General features: G+C 41.6%; 1 protein-coding gene across 1 annotated transcript in view; it reads left to right on the top strand.

The window, feature by feature from the left end:
* Gad2 (glutamate decarboxylase 2) overlaps nt 1-19428 on the top strand; it is a 66463-nt gene that overhangs the window by 33845 nt on the left and 13190 nt on the right. The window contains exons 9-12 of the mRNA XM_034510324.2: nt 7458-7512; nt 9312-9428; nt 10712-10776; nt 14747-14825. Coding sequence (XP_034366215.1) covers nt 7458-7512; nt 9312-9428; nt 10712-10776; nt 14747-14825 — 316 coding nt within the window. The remainder of the gene's footprint in view (nt 1-7457; nt 7513-9311; nt 9429-10711; nt 10777-14746; nt 14826-19428) is intronic.

The following is a 19428-nucleotide window of genomic DNA, read 5'->3' as shown; positions in this document are numbered from 1 at the left end:
GTGACTGCTTGGAGCAACTTTCTTCCCACTTATTTCTATCTTTGGATTTTTGGAGTTTGTATGTTCGGTTTTATTTTTTGTCGTTAGGTTTTTTTTTTTTCCTTCAAATTTTTTGTATGTTTTACCCCCTGCCCTGTGTGTTGGGAAAAGTATGCTAGGATGGTGGGTGCCCTCTGTTGATCTCTACTAAGTCCCTTGAGACAGGGGCTCTCACTGAACCTGTAGTTCACCTTTTTTTCCCCTTTTGTTTATCTGTTTTTTGGCTAGGTAGGCATGTCAGTAACCCTCTGTCTCCACCTCCTCTTCCTACCTGCTACAACTGGAATTACAGGCATAGAAAGCTGGTCAGGAGGGAACTGAACTCAGGTCCCCATGCTGGCATTGCCAGTGCTCTTCTTACCCACTGGGCTATCTCACTGCCCCTCAAATTTTCTATATATCCTTGAGTCAATCCTTAACATTTACAGTTGCCTAAGGAAGAATCATGCATTTCCTTGAGAATTTTAAGATTAACCTAAATTCACACAGAGCACACACTTTATGCATTCAGAGATCGTTCACAGCCTCCTTTCTCACCCAAGGTACTGCCACTTCTCTTGTTACTCTCCAGTGTGTGAACAGTCTTCCACTTTCTACAGAAGTGACCCAGATGTCAAGAGCTTGGTCTACTGTGATGTCTGCTTCACACTGACCATGGCACCTCTCCTTCCTCTGCGTCATCTCAGGCTGTCTCCATGCCCTCTTCTGTTATCTAGATGGTTTTCTATCTTCTGTTTGATTTCAAGACATTTGGGCAAAACATCTTCTAAAGATGATTTGGGCGATGCTTTTTATTTTTATACAGAACAGTCACATTATTTTTTTCTCTAATTTTTTTACTTTTTATTTATTTTCCTTTGTTTTTGTTTGTCTTAAGTTCATTAGGTTTTTAGGCACAGGGTTTCTATGTGTATCATTGGCTGTCCTGTCTGTAAACCAGGCTTGTCTTGAACTCACAGATCTGTCCACCTCTGCCCTCCCCAGTGCTGGGATTAAAGGTGTGTGCAACCACCACCTGGCCTACATTCCTTTTTATAAAATCATTTTTCCACAATATATTTTGACCATATTCTTTTCCATCCTTCAACTCCTCCCAGACCCATTCTACCCACCAAACTTCATCTTTTTCTCTATCTGTCCAAAACAAACAAAAATTAAATCAAGCAAACAAAGAAACAACAACAAAATAGAATAAGAAAAAATACTAAAACAAAATAAGACAAAAGGCTCCCACAAAAATACCACAGGGTTGTGTTTGTGTGTTCGTCAACTACTCCTGGGCATGGGGCCTTCCCTGGAGTGTGGTTAATACATCCAGTGATGCTCCATCAGAGAAACTGATTTTCCCTTTCCCTACAGATTTCAGTTACAGATAGCATCTTGGTTAGGGTGGGGCCCCTTGTCCGTGTCCCTTTCTCAGTGTTGGGACATTTCTAGTCTGAATCCATGTGGGTCTTGTGTATGCTGTCGCAGTGTCTGAGTCAGCATGAACATCAGCCCAATTGTACCTGTAAGACGTCGGTTCCTTAGAGTACTCCCTCACCTCTGCCTCCTAACAAATCTTTCCGATTCCCCTTTCGAAAAGATCCCTGACCCCAGAAGGGAGGAGTTCAATGAAAACATCCCATTTAAGACTGAGTGCTTCAAGTTCCTCACTCTCTGCACATTACTCGTTTGTGGGTCTCTGTGTTAATTTCCATTTACTGTAAGAAGTCTCTCTGATGAGGACTGAGCAGAACTCTACTCTGTGGTAGCTCAGTCGATCCTTAGGAATGTTATTGCTATGCTTCTTTGGCAGAATAATAGTGCTAGGTTTTCTCCTAGGCTCATAGCCTAGCTATTTTTAGGTTCTTAGCCACCTAGCAGTATCAGGTATGGGTTCCATCTCATGACTCTCACAACACTCATTAGAGCAGGTTGTTGAGACAGGGTCTCACTATGTAGCTCAGGCTGTCCTGAACCTCACTATGAAGGCTGGCTTCAAACTCTCAAAAATCCTCCTGCTTCTGCCTCCTGAATGTTGGGATTAGAGGACTGTGCAAGTACCAGTACACCCAGTTACAGCATTAGTTTAAATGTTCTACAAAAGCCATTGGGTTTGTTTGGTTTGTTGGTTGGTTGTTTTGTTGGTGGTGGTGTTTTTTTTTTTTTTTTTAACCTCACGTGTTATTTAGAATAGCCAAGTATGACTTAGTACATGATGTTATATGTTAGGCAGAGTTTTGTGTTTTGTATTTTATAGTGTCCATCCAATTTAGTCCTCATAGAAAACTCAAGGCAAGCACTCCTGTTTCATAAATGAATACAATAAAAACCTTATCACTTCTAATATAGCTAGCTAGACTTGGATCTGGGATGGAATCTAATTCTTCCACCCTCAGCTATCCCTTATCCCTTAAGTAAGCAGTGATAGTTCCCTTGCATTGTTGGCTGGGAACATGTGAGAAAGCATAACACAGTGAATACTTCTAAGCCGGCATATTCACTATATGGCTGCCAGAGGCACTGCAACATTGGTAACAATTTTTGTGAGTCCTCTCTTCACACATGAATGCCCCAGATAAAACCATGCCCATTTCCTAATAATTAAAGAAAATCTGGTAGAAACTTTTCAGTTTCTGAAGGACTATGAGCAAGGTCAATCACCACTCGGCACCTTCTATATGACCATCTAGAAGCCCACATAGAAATATGCCCTCTCTCTTAATGATTTCCGTGTGGAGATTCATCCTCTCCATTACAATCTCCATGTCGGAAGATGGTTTTAACTTTTGGGGGCACAGATACACGGACATAAACCACAGCCCACAGTCCACAAAGATTTACCTATCTGGTATCTTACCGCAAAGAGTTCCCAACTGACTAATGTCTTTCTGGGGTTTTACCCAGGCAACTTTGTATCTGACACTACAGTGTGACTTTTTTAAAGTTATACTTACCAAAAACTTCAACAAGAAATCATCATACCAAACCCCCAGCTTGCTTCAGTATCTCTCACCCAGATGTCAGTGCCTTCCTCCATACTAATGGCTGGCAGCAGTGGTTACTGTGAGGTTACCAGCTTTTGGATGTGTGAATGTGAAATGCATTTATTATATACAGATCCTGGTAGGCCAGGCATAGAGAATGAAAAACTGCCATACAGAGCCTCTTATGTACTACATGACACTTATCAGGAAAGGCTAGAAACCAGACAGGCAGCTATGAGTCCTCAGAAAAGCCTGCTGGTGGTCACCCAATGTTCTCTGGCCCCACAGCATATGGGCAGGCAGAAGGTATCTATGGTACATCTGGAGCCCCTTCTGCTTGCTGCCTGATAGCCACAAGGGCTCTGAACTATGGATCACATGAAAAGCCTTTAGCTGGCTTGTTACTTTATTACAGTGATACCCAGGCTGAGTGTACATTTCTAAAGCAGTATTTCTCTACATGTGAACCTGGGTCTATCGGCATCATAATTATCTGGGCACATGTTAGAAATGCAGTTCCCTGTATATTTGTCTATCTATTGTTTCTCTCCCATGTTAGCATGGGAGAAAACCTGGAGTGTAAACTGTTCTGTTACCTTGCACAGTGAATCATAAAATGATCATATTTTCTCAATAACTTGATCCTTCTACTCTATACTGACCTACTGATTCAAAATTCCTAAGATTGAAGCGAAGGAATTCACATTTTAAAGTAGTATTTGGGTGATTTTTTAGGTGTGCTACACTGGTGAGCCAAAGTAATCCATTTAATTCTAGGATCAGAAAATGGAAAGGTCATTATATCAGCTTTGTTGAGGCAACCATATTGTTGAGATTTCAAGAGTGCGTGTTCTCTGTCATGTCTAGAGGACACTGTCTATCAACAGGCAACCTGAGTGTCTGGCCCTCACAGTGGTTCTGTCTCCTCTTCTGAGAGTTCCCTGGAGCCTTGAGTGTAGAGGTTGCATTGCAGGTGTATCTGCTGGACTTGGGCACAGTCACTTTTTCTCTGCATTTTCCCAGTTGTAGATCTCAGTAATAGCTTCATCTATTGCACAAAGAAACGGCTTTGATGAGGGAAATACATGCACATGAGCAACAGTAAATGGTCTCATCAGGTTATACACATGTGTGCACGTGTATAAAGAGTTGAGGAGTGTGAGAAACAACACAGGAGGATCTAGAGGAGGGAGGAAGGGGGAAAGTTATATAGATATAGTGCCCACATATGAAGTTCTCAAAACAAAATAAAATATAATAAAAAACAATGATAAGTCTTATGTCCACAGCCCCATACTGTCTGTCTGATCAGATTTTAATATTCTCAGATTTCACCATGAAAATATAATAGGAAGTGAATTCTGCATTCATTGCTGTTTCCCAGGCATGCTTAGACGATAATTTTGATTCCCGAAAGCAGGATGTGAATAGATGTGGGCCCATCTCCTGGGATGTGGCCACTGGAAGACTGTCTATCCAAGACCCAGGTGATGGGCCCACATCCATTCACATATAGGCAGCATGAAGTGGATTCAATGGGTTAGAAAAAAATAGATGTGCACATAAAGTTCAGAGGGGAAATGGTGATGGTGAAGACAGGACATTGAGGGGGAATGATGGGTGGATTTGATCAAAACACATTAAATGTGAGTACCAAATTCTCAGACAATTAAAAGGAAGAATCTAACCTTTCCAAATAGCCTTACTAATCGAAATGTCCCTTTAAGTTTATCCTGGAAGCTTTATGTTTATTTTTGTTATAATTCAAGACCTTTTGATGGCCCCTTGTATCAGGTGGTCATCCCCCCCCCCAGCCTCCTCCTCATTTGCTAAGTGAAATGAGACTAGAGAGGTGCCTGGAGCTCATTCCCAGGTCTAATGTGCCCCAATGACCACTAAGTTACAGCTGACTGGTTTATACATAACAAAATACCCTGATGTAATTTGATGAGCAAATAGAGATTATTATCATTCCACCCAAGACTCTCCAAGCTTGTGAAAAGTAGAGAAATTTAAGATGTGTTAACCAGTTTCTAAGAGTTTTCTTCAAAGTTCCATGTTTCCATGCAAAAATACCATGGCAATTTAAACTTACTCAAAGCTGTCTTTAAGAGAGAAATACATTGCCAGACTTTGTTCTGAAGTTTGAACAGTTTGATGGAAACTGAATGGAACATCCTGTGATCCAAGAGCCAGCTTCATCAATGGAGGCTCACTTACCTATGGGGGTCATGAAAAATCCCCCAAGAGTAAAAGGCTTATGACTGTGCAATGAGTAAAAAAAAAAAAATCATTCAAAATCAACACTTAGTGATTGCAAGATGTTTCTGGCAGTATCCAGTCATGTTTGCATTCTGCAACTTTGCTGTAGACTTGGTTCTGAACACTGTAACAAGCATACTGCATATCTGCATGCTACACAATACCAGCAACAATCAATGAATTACTGTGATTTTACTGCATCTACAAAATTTTCTGCTGCATAGAAATTCAAAGCTTCAATGACAAACAGAAAACAAAGTCTTTTAAAAGGTTTTTTGGCCATACTTCACCATATAAATATCAGATTAGTGTGTCACTAGATTATGTGTTAGAATGATTGATTTTTGTTTAATTGCCATTATAAACACATTTATCAACTCTGAACAGTTCTGAAGATGATCTACATCCTGGAGAATAAAGTATTCAGCCTAGGTTTAATTCTTTGTGTAAAATTAAATGGGTACATGTATCACAATGATAGGCGTGTTTGCTTTCTTTGTTAACAAATGGTAAAATTATATGCATGTCAAAATTTAATGCACGTTTCTGGGCTAGGTAAATAGTTCAGTCTAGAGTACTTGTCTTTCAAACACAAAGTCATAAGTTCAACCCCCAGAACTCATGTTTAAGAAGCTAGGCCTGATGGTGAGATTAAGACAGGAAAATTGCCTGGGGCTTGCTGGACAATCAGCCTAGCCTACTTGGTGAGTTTCAGGCCAGTAAAAGATTATCCTACCTCAACAGAAAATATGGCCTATGGCTGGAATCTGAGAGCCAGCCTCCACAGACATGTATACACATAAGCTTTTATACCTGTAAACATGCCCACCTGTATACACTGAGCATGTAGGGACAGGCATATACCCATGAAAACAAGATAAATTTATTTGATTTATTATCAGTAAGTGATTACTTGGGTACCTGGTCTATATCTGTGTACCCAGAAGGCAAAGAGGCCATGAATAAAAACAAAAAAGTTTCAGAAGGCTGGCCTAGGAAAGCTTGAATTAAAGCATATTCCTGGGAATCCATGAAGCATGGAATATATAGGGTGTGAGGTGCTTGTGGAGCTCATTCCCAGCCCCATTTCCCTCCCTCATTCCTGTCTCACAAGAGTCTGGACATTGTGGTGCTCTGGCTTCACGGACTTGCTCTTCACAGCAATATACCTGTAATGCCTATTGCTAAATTTCAACCTGACACTCTAGTTCCTAGTAACTTATCCATTGCTGTTGACTAAGTAACTACATATGAATTACCTTGCTCTGGCAGAACCATCTAAGCCAGTGGTTCTCAAAGCTTTGAGGTTTAATGTCTGCTGTACATTCCAAATATTTTGTCATGTTTTTGATTTTTTACATCTGTAATGAAGTTGGTAGAAAAATGTAACTGACATACTCTTTATAGAATTTTCAGATTTTTTTTAAAAGACTAAAGAAAAGTTAGGGAATTAATCTGTATTGAAATCACATATTTTTGGAAAGACACCCAAAGGTATGATGAAGTAGCCAGTGGTCACTGTGTGTTTGGGAAAGAAACAGTGTCAGAATTCAATGATGCCACTTTTTCTCTTGCTTTTATATCTAATTGATTATCATAGTAAGTATGGAGGTATCTCTGTCCGTTAGGAAAGAGACCTATTGGGAACAACATGATGTTTCTTATTCATGTGTTTTTCTATCTGAGTCCCTGGGTTTTGGCTTGCTTTATGCTTTCAGACTTTGTGGGTACATGGGTGGTTTGGGGTCCCACATTTTCATCCAAATGTCTCACAATGGATTTTCTCTTCTTAAAAACTACATATCCATCCATTGGGAGATTTGAAGTGAAAATTTGTTCCAAATTTCTTTTTCATTACCGAATTGCCTTGTTCCCAAAAAGGACTGTGTCAATTTAATCAAAAAGATGAGTTTTAACAGTCTGTGGGCAAAGAAGAGGATCCATGTGGCCATTTTACCAACACATGGTGAGGTCAGATGTCTCCCCAACATGTGAAGCAATAGTCACATGTCATACAGGGAGATAAATACACTCGTTTCTGTCCCTGGAGATAACCAATGGGCTATCTTAATTGGGTACTAGTTAATGATATGAGTTTGTGCCGACCATCTTGAGGTTCCATATGCTGTGGAGACAGAAAAGCAAACTAGTCCAGACAAATCAACATGTATCCCATTTTCCTTGCAGAGGGAAAATGATCCCATCTGATCTTGAAAGAAGAATCCTTGAAGTCAAACAGAAAGTAAGTGATCTTTGACCCAGAACAATATGTATTTCGATTTATAACATAAAAACATGTTGTTTAGGTTTTATTTTTTAAAAGGAATCCAAGTCTCAGTCTCCAAGCTTTAACAAGAATATGGAATTTTTCATGCAATCATCATGTTGGTCTCTGAGTACACACACACACACCTATGAAACATCCCTGCCTATAAATCAATAGGACAGTCAACACAGCCTAGAGTGTATACACACACACATACACACACACACACATCATATACACACACATACATATACATATATATGCACATATACACATACACACATGTGTGTGATGTATATGCATGTTTCAAAAGTCTAAGTTGTGGAGTAGATATCTCTACAGGGATGGAATTCCAAAGCCTCCATATTTGGAGCTTGGCGCTAAGCATACACACATATGAACAATCCTTCTTACAGCTAAGAACATGCATGCTCACACAGCTTGTGTGTGACTGTCACATGGAGATTTGAGAGGACCATATTAAACCATACAACTGATCTTGAAGACACAAACTTACAATTCTTTTAAAAATAACAAAACCATGCTGGGGGGTGTAACTTAGTCAGTAGAGTGCTTCTTTGACTTGCAACAGGCCTAGGGTTTGATCACAAGCACCCATAAGCTAAGTGTGGTCAAGGCAGAAGGATCAGAAGTTCAAAGTCATCCTCAGCTACATATAAAGTTTGAGGCCATTTTGGAAGGTATATGAGACCCTGTCTCAAAAATATAAAATAAAATAACAATATCCATCAAAGAATATGCCCTTGGATCTCTCACGAGCCAGAGATTGCTTTTAGAATTCTGTTAATTTTTTTGTAAATGAAAGGCACAGTGCCTGGTTTACCAATAGATGCAACTACTATGTGCACAGTAGTAATCATTTATTTTCATATGACTTTTTTTTTTCCTGCAGCTATTTTTGTATTAGAAAGGTACCTAGTAACATGAACCATGAGATCAAACTTTTGCTGCCACCTAAGGACAAATCCTGCAAACATCAGGGTCTATAAACCAACATGACAATGAGGACAGCCTAGTGTGACCATGCTGATCCCATCTGTGACTGTCTTCCACCCTCTTGTAGCCATTTCCTATTAAATTGATTTCCATGTTGCCATGGCCTAGAAAATGGTTAGCCCCACGTGAGGCCCTCGCCTCTAATACCCTGAATAAATGGCCTGAGCTATTCCACATAGGAAAGTTGGGAGTATGGCAGAGTCCCTCTTTTCTCCACCCTTCCCACCTGACCGTGCTAAAGGGGGAGTTAAACTCAGGTGCCTGACTGTGAAGAAGAAAAAGTAGAAAATGAGCAAAGGAAGTGAAAAAGATCAAGCCAGTCTACCTAGAGTGTGCAAATGACTAGGGGACATCACTGGAAATCTCCAGTGCTGCTAACTACTGCTGTCACGGGGCAGCTGGGGTGGGCAGCTCTCAGGGACAGCCAGTGAACATTTCAGAATCTTGGAGGGGTCATTGATTTAGCCAATCTGGAGTGTTGACAGCTCTTCTGACGATTCAAACAGTGTACGTGGCAGGGAAGAGTCATCATGATTTCAATCAGCTCGCTAAACCTCAACTCCTAGTGTGGTGCCCATGCCTGTAGCTCCAGCACTCAGGAGGCTGAGCTCAGAGGACTGTCACATGCTGAGGCCACTCTACATACTGAGTTCCAAGGGAGACTGGGCTATGTAGCAAGACCTTGTTTCAAAAATTAAATGAGTGAGCAAGTCCACAGCCCTGTTTTTCACACAATTGGGGCATTCTTGTTTTTGAAGGGATTTGTTCCTTTCCTGGTGAGTGCCACAGCCGGAACCACTGTGTATGGGGCTTTTGATCCTCTCTTGGCTGTGGCTGACATCTGCAAAAAGTATAAGATCTGGATGCATGTGGATGTAAGTACCGCTTGGCAACTACCCACTAAGCACCTTTGCATGGTTTTTAGAACAAACTCATGGAATACGATTTTCTCTCTCCCTCTCCCTCTCCCTCTCCCTCTCCCTCTCCCTCTCCCTCTCCCTCTCCCTCTCCCTCTCCCTCTCCCTCTCCCTCTCCCTCTCCCTCTCCCTCTCCCTCTCCCTCTCCCTCTCCCTCTCCCTCTCCCTCTCCCTCTCCCTCTCCCTCTCCCTCTCCCCCTTTCTCTCTCTCTCTCTCTCTCTCTCTCTCTCTCTCTCTCTCTCTCTCTCTCTCTCATTATATTTAGAATGGTGGTATCTCAGCTTTTAAAGATTTCAGAGGCACAGAACTTACACATTGTGTAATATTAACTGGAAACAGCCCGAGACTCAGTATGCATTAAGGTTCCCAACATGAAAGTATTCTCGACATGGCCAGCACTTGAGCTGAATGCTTGGTTCTCAATTCACTGATCCATAATATTTTTGGATAAAAACCACCCCCCGCACATAGTTGCACATACGTAGTCTCCCTTTTGGGTATAGTCAGAATTTACATTTGTAACAAAAACTGTAAAACCATACCTCAAGTTAGAAAGTCGTGTATTCATTGAAAAAAAGCAGGCTTGACCACTTAAAATTAGGAAATGTGGATTACGAAATTTCCAATATGTTAGTTTGGTGAACTAAGAAGCTGAACTATATTTAAGATATGTTAACATAAGGCACCAAAATATGAAGGATGTATACCACCATTTATTACTTTTCTTTTTTGTTGTTGTTGCAATGTCTTCTCCCTGTAAGTTGTTACACCTCCAGGTGCAAAGTCTTTATGCTATTGTAAGCTAAAACTGCATATAGCATTAACATAAGTCACTCTGGCCTTCAACATGGGACCTGTTTAATGGTTTCCCAGCCCATCTTATCTACTCCAACTGTGGTAACCACACTTTTCCTCATTCTAGAGCACGAAACTTCCTAAGGGACAACTTTGGAACCACAGCAAGGGATGAGGAGGCTGTTTTTCCCCAATTCACATAGACTACGGAAACGTGTCTCCACAATTATAAACATGTAATATATAAATGTAAGATAGATCCAGAGACTTTAACCTTGAAATCTAAAGCCATCACATTGGGAGACGGTGGTCTATTCCCTTACTCAACATGGAACTATGCAGGTCATTTTCACAGGTCATTTCCCACTAATATGGAAGACACCAAACTAGAAATCTAACCCATAGAAAGGTGCTGCATCCTTCCTCATCTGTTTTGCTTTTTCAGGCTGCTTGGGGTGGAGGGTTACTGATGTCCCGGAAACACAAGTGGAAGCTGAGCGGTGTGGAGAGGTATGTGTAATTTCCTAGTCTGTAATATAGAGTGTTAAACGCTACATAAAAGAAAATGGCACTCAAGTTCTAAGGAAGTTTTGGAATGCCAGCAAGCCCACTCTGCCTTGCCTATTCCTAAGTGGAAAAAAAGTAACCCAGGGAGAATGTCTTTCAAAATTGGGGTTTGTCTCTAGAGTTCATTCCTTCCAGTTTTTAATCAAACACCATGATTTAAAAACCTGCAGGCTGTCCACATTTTTCTAGAGAGATCGATTGCTTTCATGTTACTATAAGAATAGTATTCATGGCTTTAAAGACAGCAATGCATAGTTTTATCAAAGCAGGTAAACACCTTGTCATTTGTAATACTGGTAGCTACCTTTCGGATTAGATATAGCCAGCTGAGTCAAAGTAAGACCTGCCAACAACTTCATTCTCCTGGCTTCATTCTACAGTGACCCTTTTCTGACGTAGCTCAGATTGATACAGTAAGTAGCTTTTATTTGGGGCTGGTGCAGCAGACCATTGAGAAAGGCTGCAGAACACAAAGAAAGTAATATTTGGTTAGCATAAAACATATTGAAGTCCAAAGGAGAAACGCAGACTACAAAATATGGCCTCGGGCTGTGCTTCTGCACCACATGCAAAGGGTGACCAGTTTTCCCATCACAGCCCAGCAAGTCAACCAGGGCAGCTACAGTCGTGAATTCTGACACTCCAGACAACAGAGAAAGCCTTAATTCATCAGAGGCTGCCAACTGCCTACTGAGCTCTGCCAAGCAGCCAGACACTGTTCAGGAAAAGATTCATCCTGGCTCTGCCCCTAGATATCTTGGCACGAGTTCCATTTTAGGACTGGAGAAGAGGCTTGGGGAGCTTGGGGGCATCTGTTAGCACACAGGGAGGATCTGTGTGATACCCGGTCTGCTCACAGGCCTGCACAAAACCCATGAGTGTTGATATGGAAGAGGAGGAGGTTGAGGATAGAGCCAAGAGTGGCCTGTTGAATTAGCAGAAATAAGCCTGGGAAAAAAGTCAGGACAAAGCAGTCCTGGGATGACTATTCCTGAGTCTGTTGCCAGGAACCCTGGCTTTTGAAACGTAACAGGGGTTAAGTCACTAGCACTATCTTTGTTCTGACTCCAAGGCTCATGGGTGAGGGGAGGTGAGGGGAGATGAGGGGAGATGAGGGGAGATGAGGGGAGATGAGGGGAGATGAGGGGAGGTGAGCTTCCACCTAAGTTTGGCTAGAACCCTAGTACCATACATGCCTACCCAGAACTGAAGTCGTGTGCTTTGAGAAGTGGCCAGTGCACAATACCTTCTATTCTCTGATTGTTTCTGACTGACAAAAAGTATAAGCATCTTTTATACTACCTTTAATGCCTCCTCACGCTGCAAGTGCAGAGAACCATGGAGCACCCCACCACCTCCATCACTTGAAAGCTCACTAAATTACCTACCTGAAGCCTCAGAAAAACAAACACCCACATGCTTTTGTACTAAAGACTATTATTTGAGAGAAAAGCTCAGAGTATTCATCTTGGAACATGGAGTCCTTTGTGTTCTTGTTGCCACAATTCTCGAAACCAGGTTGTAACTAAATTTACCAAATGTAATAGCCAAGGGTGGAATACTCAGAAATAAGGACACTGCCATGTCATGCTCTGAGCACATAAGGCAGATGGTAACCATCCTAGAGTTTCTTAGCACAATGTACACTCTCTTTGGTGAATAAGATCACAGAACTTTTGGACATTGCTGGAGCACAATTGTATGTGGGCTTCATTTTAGGAAAGAAGTGTGCCTAAGTTGGAGAAATAAATTTTCTCTAAGTATCACAAGCTAAAAGCTTATGACTCAGTCTAGAGGAAAAGGAAATCCACGATTCATTGCTTCTCTGTGGCTTCAGGGCATTCCTGAGTGACATTCAAAGAGTAATGGCAAAGCACTATCCACTACCCAAATGTTCAGATGACTCTCTTGCTAGCACTGCCTTTCCTAGATCCAGTGTAGCCAAGACGGCAAGCTAGGAGCCGAAATACTCCAGAGTGTGTCTGACATTGTAAACCAACTCTTCAGTCCCTTCCTTCTTCCAGGGGATTTAAAGACTCTCTGAGGGTTGCAGTAAAACAGAAGCAGCAGTATCAGTTGCCTTTGATTCTACTTGAGAGCCAAGGCAAGTATTCTGATAAGGAAGATGGAGGAAGAGATGGTCCTTCTTAGATCTCATCATTCCAGGCAACATGGGCCAGGCATCAGCTCTGGAGCTGAGCATCATCCAGTGAGGGGCAGAAATGAAAGACGGATATTCCCTCTGGGAGAGCAGAGATACTTGGCAAATGAAAATACTTGAAAAGAGTTGAGTTCAGTCTAATTGGAGAGTAGTGTTTTGGTGGACTTCCATGTAGGGGTAGGGCAGAAATGTGGTAGAAATACAGAAATCCTGTCCATGGAGTTGGCAGAAAATCTTCCACAAATATAAGACACTAGGGGTGCTGTCTGGCTGCTGGACCCCTGAGCTGGGTTGTTCATTAGCTTAAATAAGATCGTGGGTACACTAAGTACCATCATTCCATCATTTCCCAAGGCTCTCGCACTGATTGGAGAGTTAGGGGAGCAGCAAGCTAGGGCACTGTGGACACAGCTGATATGGGCTATTCCACTGCCTTTCTTCCTTGTGTGGGTTCTTTATACAAAGCATCATAGCAAGCATTGAGCTTGCTTGACGAGTATGGAATTCTTGGAGAAGCAGTTGCTTTCTCTGGGCACTGAAGGGAGAGGTTGGAGTAGTGCTGTGGGAGTTAGGGGAGACGCTAACGGAACGTGAATAAGGTCGCAGAGACACTTTAAGAGTCAGGATCTAGGGACAAATAAACCAAGTGAAGCCAAGAAAAGGCGATAGCAGGACAGGCCCAAGAGAAGAATAGACCATTCAGAGACCAAGAAGCAGTCTATGTAATGGAGACGGAAAAGGAAGGGAAGGGACACAGACTGAACACAGGCCTCCCTGAGGCATCTCTAGTCATGTGCTGCGGTTTGGAATTTGAGCTTTAGGGAAAGTGGGTGCTGACAATTTAGGAACAAGAGAGACAGACTATAAACAAACTATAAAATAATCCCAATGCCAAAGATAGGGTGTGGGGGTCAGTTAAGACTATCCAGATTAAGCTAATTGTAATTCTTATTAAAGAAATATAAACCATGGTTATAATGTAGTCTAAGTCCATGAGCTGTGCCTCTTAGAGCCACAGTTACTGAAGGAACATAGCGCTGGATAGGAAGGAGAACAAATTTTATTGGAAATTCTGCTGTAAGGTAGGTATGGGCAACCATACCCATAACCCCGGTACTCAGGAGGCTAAGACATGAGGGCAACAACTTTGAACCATCATAGGCTTTTTAGTGAGATCCTACTTCAAGGAGAAAAACAGGAAGAGAGGCGAGAAGGGAAGGACAGGGAGGAGAAGATAGCAGAACCTCTCCTGCATGGACCACACTGCTCAGCACACACAGCATCAGGTTAGAGAAGGGATGGTCTGGGAGGAATAGCAGACCTATTCCTCTGGAGGGACACATGAGAAGGACAAATGTCATCAAAGAAAGGACAATCAATGCAGTAATGTTTCCTTACGCAGGCCACTGTGACAAAGTAAGAAGCAGGGACAATAGAAGCTCAAGGGCGACTCTTTCAGTGCTCTGGCCAACAGTGGCTAAAGACAGGACCCTGAATTGTGACTCAGTCACACTAAAGGCGCTAAGACTGCCATACAAAAAGACATATGCTTTCACTGGAGGTGCTGAGAAGGGAAAGAGTGAAGCATTGTTCATCATCCCTCTATGTGAAAAATGGAAGGCTGTCATTCTGGAGATGGGGTGTCATCCTGGAGCGTGGGAAAAGGACAGCAAACTGGAAGCTCTGAGGGGCAGAACCTCAGTAGTCTGAGCCTGATGTGGGATGCCACCCTTTCATGTGATTGTCTTTTAGGGCCAACTCTGTGACATGGAATCCCCACAAGATGATGGGTGTCCCCTTGCAATGTTCGGCTCTCCTGGTTAGAGAGGAGGTAAGCTTTCCCTGACTCTGGGGCCAGTCCAGGGGCGGATCTAACTTCTCATGAAGTTGGTGTTCTCTGCTGAGGTCCAGGTGCTCACACTTCCCACAGGGAGCCCTGCTGACTTCTCTTTGGAGGGAAAAGATCAGATGCCTAGAGGGCAGAGGAAGACTGACCTCTCAGCCTTCAGAACTAAGACCTTGGCTCCATCTGCATGTTTTCTTCAAACTCCTTTCCTCAGCTCAGACCCACAATACAGAGATCTTCTGTGTTCCCTTCTCATAAAATTAAATCTACAGTTTGTTTATGAAAATATGAGTAGTTTTTAACATAGGAAATTTATGCATAACAAAGAATTGAAGTTAGCGTTAGTATTTGATACATATACATAGATACATGTGTATGTATCATACACATAGATGCATGTGTATGTTATATATCTCATATTTAAATTTGAATGTAAATTTAATCCATCTGCATATGTATTTACCACAATGAGAATAAGTGATGGCCACTTTTCTTCAAGGTACTTAGATATTTACAAAGTCTGAGATAGATTCTCACTGTTGGCCAACACCTCCACCTCTCCCTTCATGGTTCTGGGATGCAGTCATGGTCCTCACCTTACATTCACTGTTACATTGTTAACAAAAGCAAAGCAAAGCGGCAAGTGTGGGGTTCACCCTTTGCATCCTAGCACTAAGGAGACTGAAGTAGCGTAGCTATGGTTCAAGTCCAGCCTGGGCTACAGAGCCAGACCCTGCTTAGAAACAAACAACAAAACCAAGCAAATGAAAGAAAAGACTAAACCAAGGAGCTTCAGCTCATCCTAATTAAATTTTATCATGTTAAAGTCATGATACTAGGTTTTAGTATCATGAGTTTTAAATATTTAACTTTACTTGCTTTAATAATATTTCACTTCTTTTAGAATATATAAATAAATTCAGACTCATGCAAAATCCTGTTATTTAGAGGTAAATATCATTACTGTCTTTAAATATACTCTCCCACAATTTTATGGGAATGTGCATGTTATATATACACTCATTCTATACATTCAAAATAAATTTGTTACTATGTATAGCATATACATGCATTCTATATTTAACATGAACATGATTATTTCAAAACTTTATTTAATGGTCTTTTAATATCCTATCAACACCTAGTTGCTTGATAAAGTCCTTAAGCATGTGTCTTTATCACTTTTCTAATTTATCATCCCTTTAAGAGGAATTTCTGGGTCAAAGGGCATGGTTATTTCTTTCACCTTTCATTCTTCTTCACAGTTACTAATTTATGTAGCGTGCCTTCATCAAATAAGTTAAAATCTGGACCCAGATTGAAAACAAAACCCCCTACAAAATTTGAGGAACACATTGTAAAAGTATCCCTTGGGACTGGTTTTCAAAGAGACACTCAGTTACTTTATCATCATCTACCCAGCCCATGTACACCTCAGCAGCACTACTTGAAAGGAAAGAGTAAATCTTCATGACTTATGTCTCAGCCAGATGTTCAGTAGTGGTTTGCATTCTGTCACAGCAAGCCAAAAAGAGAACTGCAAGTTAGATGAAAACAGGCCAATCTGGATCTAATTAGATACCTGTACTGGAAAGAAAGACCCGACAACTTGATGCTACCTAGGATAGAGCCTTGTGTCTTGGCACCTAACCCATTCCCTTCCAAAGTACACATTGACAGTTTGAGACATGGAAGCGTCTCTCTGCTTCAGACAAGAGGAAGGGAGAAGACAGACTGGACCACATACAGGCTGTGTTTTAAAGACTAGGACAGCTAATCTCATCTGAAAGGGGTTTGCTATTAATTGCTTTTCTCATTGCTGTGAGCCAATACTTGATAGGAGCCATTTCAGGGAGGGAGGGTTTACTTTGGCTCACAGTGTGAGGTGACAGTCCATCCTGATGAGGAAGGCACATCAGCAGGTAGAAGTGTGGCATGTGGCTGGAATATCAAAGGAACGCTAAAGCTTGAACTTGAGGAGAAAAGCTAAGGCTTGTGAAAAGGACACGGAACTCAATAGGTACTAGTTAGGGTCAATAAAAGCCAAATGCCATTCACAAAACCACCAGTGAGATCAAAGAAGTATAATTTCGGCACAAGACAATTGGTATCCCCAGTTGCCACTTGTTAGACCGCCCCGCCACCCTGCAGTGGCTGCACATTTCTTGATGCCAAATCATATGTGAGACCCACAAGTGAAACTTGTCACACAGTAAGGAACACTTCATAAACATCTACAATTGATGATTGACACAGGAGAGTCCAGCCCACTTTGTGAGGTGCTCTCCATGGCTCTCTGTTTACTTTTTTACACAATCTAGGACCACCTGTCCAGGATGGCACCTCCCTCATTGAGGTGGGCCCTCCTATATGGATCATTAAAATGCCCCAAAGACTTTTCCACAGGCCAATCTGAGGGAAGCATGTTTCTTAATTGAGGTTTCTTCTCAGACAGATGATTCTAGCATATGTCAAGTAGATAAAAAAACTAACCAGATCACACACTGATAAATATAATTAAAAATAAAAGTAAAGACAAGAAAGAAACAGGTTAGCCCTAAGCTGTCTCTAAAATCCAAGAGCATATGATGTTCTGACCACACACACACCCCACCCTTGGATACTATAAACAATGGCATCACATTAAATCGCAGTAAATACTCTGTGGTGAGGGAAAAAAAAAACCTTCAGTTTTAAAACAGTTGAGATATATTGATGAGAGTTGGAAACAAATCCTGGCATTCCACGGGATTGTTGAACCCTCTAATATTCCATTATACATTATAATATATAAATGATATTTAAATATATGGGTTCCTAAATTTATTTGAACCTGAGACTTCTGTTTTGAGCAGCATCCATGTATTTAGCCTCATTTGGAAAACAGTGGTCTTTGACTGTTTCCTTGCTCAGAACCAGATCATTATCTCATGAAAACCTTGTGTATACAAACCTAGATCACCATGTCCTTCTATGGACATGGTGATCCTGGTCTTTCCAGTGTCAGTCATGAACACTGAGGGCTGCAAGCTAATCTTTCCATTTCAATTGGAGCTGGTCTGACCCACCCACCATCCCATAATTTTCTCCATTCTTCCCTTTAGTGCTTATCACAACTATTTTTGAGCTCTTGATACCAGGGAAAAACTAGTACAAAGTTTTTGTGGCCATGAAACAAAATAGAAGTGCCTGCTATAAAGCTAAGTCTTAACAGTCTGTAAGGGGATTTTCTTTTTTTAAATTTAACGCCTTCCTCTTGCTCTAATACAAACACATTACATTTTTGTCTTATTTTCGAAGATAACTATGGAGTCCATGTAATGCGAAGCCCAAGCTGAGAGTAGAGTCAATTCTGTTGTCTACCGAGTGCTCTGTCTGTATGGCTCTCCATTTTAGTTTGGATAACTTTTTAAAAAGCTTCTCACTTCTTCTCCAGTTCAGTGATCACATTTTGGTCTTTTCTTCTCTTGTCATGAGTCACAAGAGAAAGAAAACCAAATGCCAAAGCTTTTATGAAATCACAATTACACAGTAGCTGACAGAAGAATCAGAAGCTTCCAGCAGATGTGATAAATTAAATCGTGGTGGGGTTTCCAGTAAGAGACCGGTGATGCTATTGTACTCAGAAGCATGAGTCATTTGGTGTTCTTTGGAACAATCATTTCTCTGCCTATTTCTAGAATAGGGTTATGGTGCTTGGGCAAATTCATGGTCACTGACAGGAACCTCTCCTTTGCAACTACTATAAGCAACTAAATGTGAAAATCTAATCTCTAAGCCTGACCCTTGGAAAAGGAACAGGAGATGGGAAAGGTTGCTCATTTAGGCTCAACTCAGGATTGCAGCAGCTTTGGATATTTTTTCCTTCTAATATATAAAAATAAGAGCAATGAGCTACTGAATAGCTCAAAGTCTGGTAATTATGGAAGAGTGAATGTGCTAGAAGAACCACGGTAATTGTATTTGAAGACCCAGTTGGGGGCAGAGGGATGAGACAAGGGTTAGGCACACTGCATAATCTTTTAGAGGAGTCAGGTTTGATTCCCAGCACCCACATGACAGCTGACAATCATTTGTATATCCAGATCCCAGGAATCTAATATCCCTTTCTGGCCTCTTTGGGCACCAATCCACATGGTGAAAAGACATGCACGCAGGTGGACAGACATACATGCAGGTGGACAGACATACATGCAGACAGCCTGCCCACACACATAAATCTTAAAAATCAAAGAACCTACACGTTTCTGAAGCCTCTTTCTCCCCTTCTTTTTCTCTTTCTCATTCACCTTCCTCTTTAAAAGGGTGATCTTGCCGGGTGGTGGTGGCGCACGCCTTTAATCCCAGCACTTCGGAGGCAGAGGCAGGAGAATTTCTGAGTTCGAGGCCAGCCTGGTCTACAGAGTGAGTTCCAGGACAGCCAGGGCTACACAGAGAAACCCTGTCTCGAAAAAAACAAACAAACAAAAAAAAAAGGGCGATCTTGCTATGTAACCTTGGCTTGGCATGGAATTCACTGTGTAGACCAAGGTGACCTCAAACTTGCAGCCATCCTCCTACCTCTACCTCCCAAGTATTAGGTTTCTGA

The sequence above is a fragment of the Arvicanthis niloticus genome, chromosome 8 (assembly GCF_011762505.2).
Source record: "Arvicanthis niloticus isolate mArvNil1 chromosome 8, mArvNil1.pat.X, whole genome shotgun sequence".
Lineage (NCBI taxonomy): Eukaryota > Metazoa > Chordata > Mammalia > Rodentia > Muridae > Arvicanthis > Arvicanthis niloticus.
Note: the sequence above shows the minus strand (reverse complement) of the source record. Positions and strands in the feature narration are given on the sequence as shown.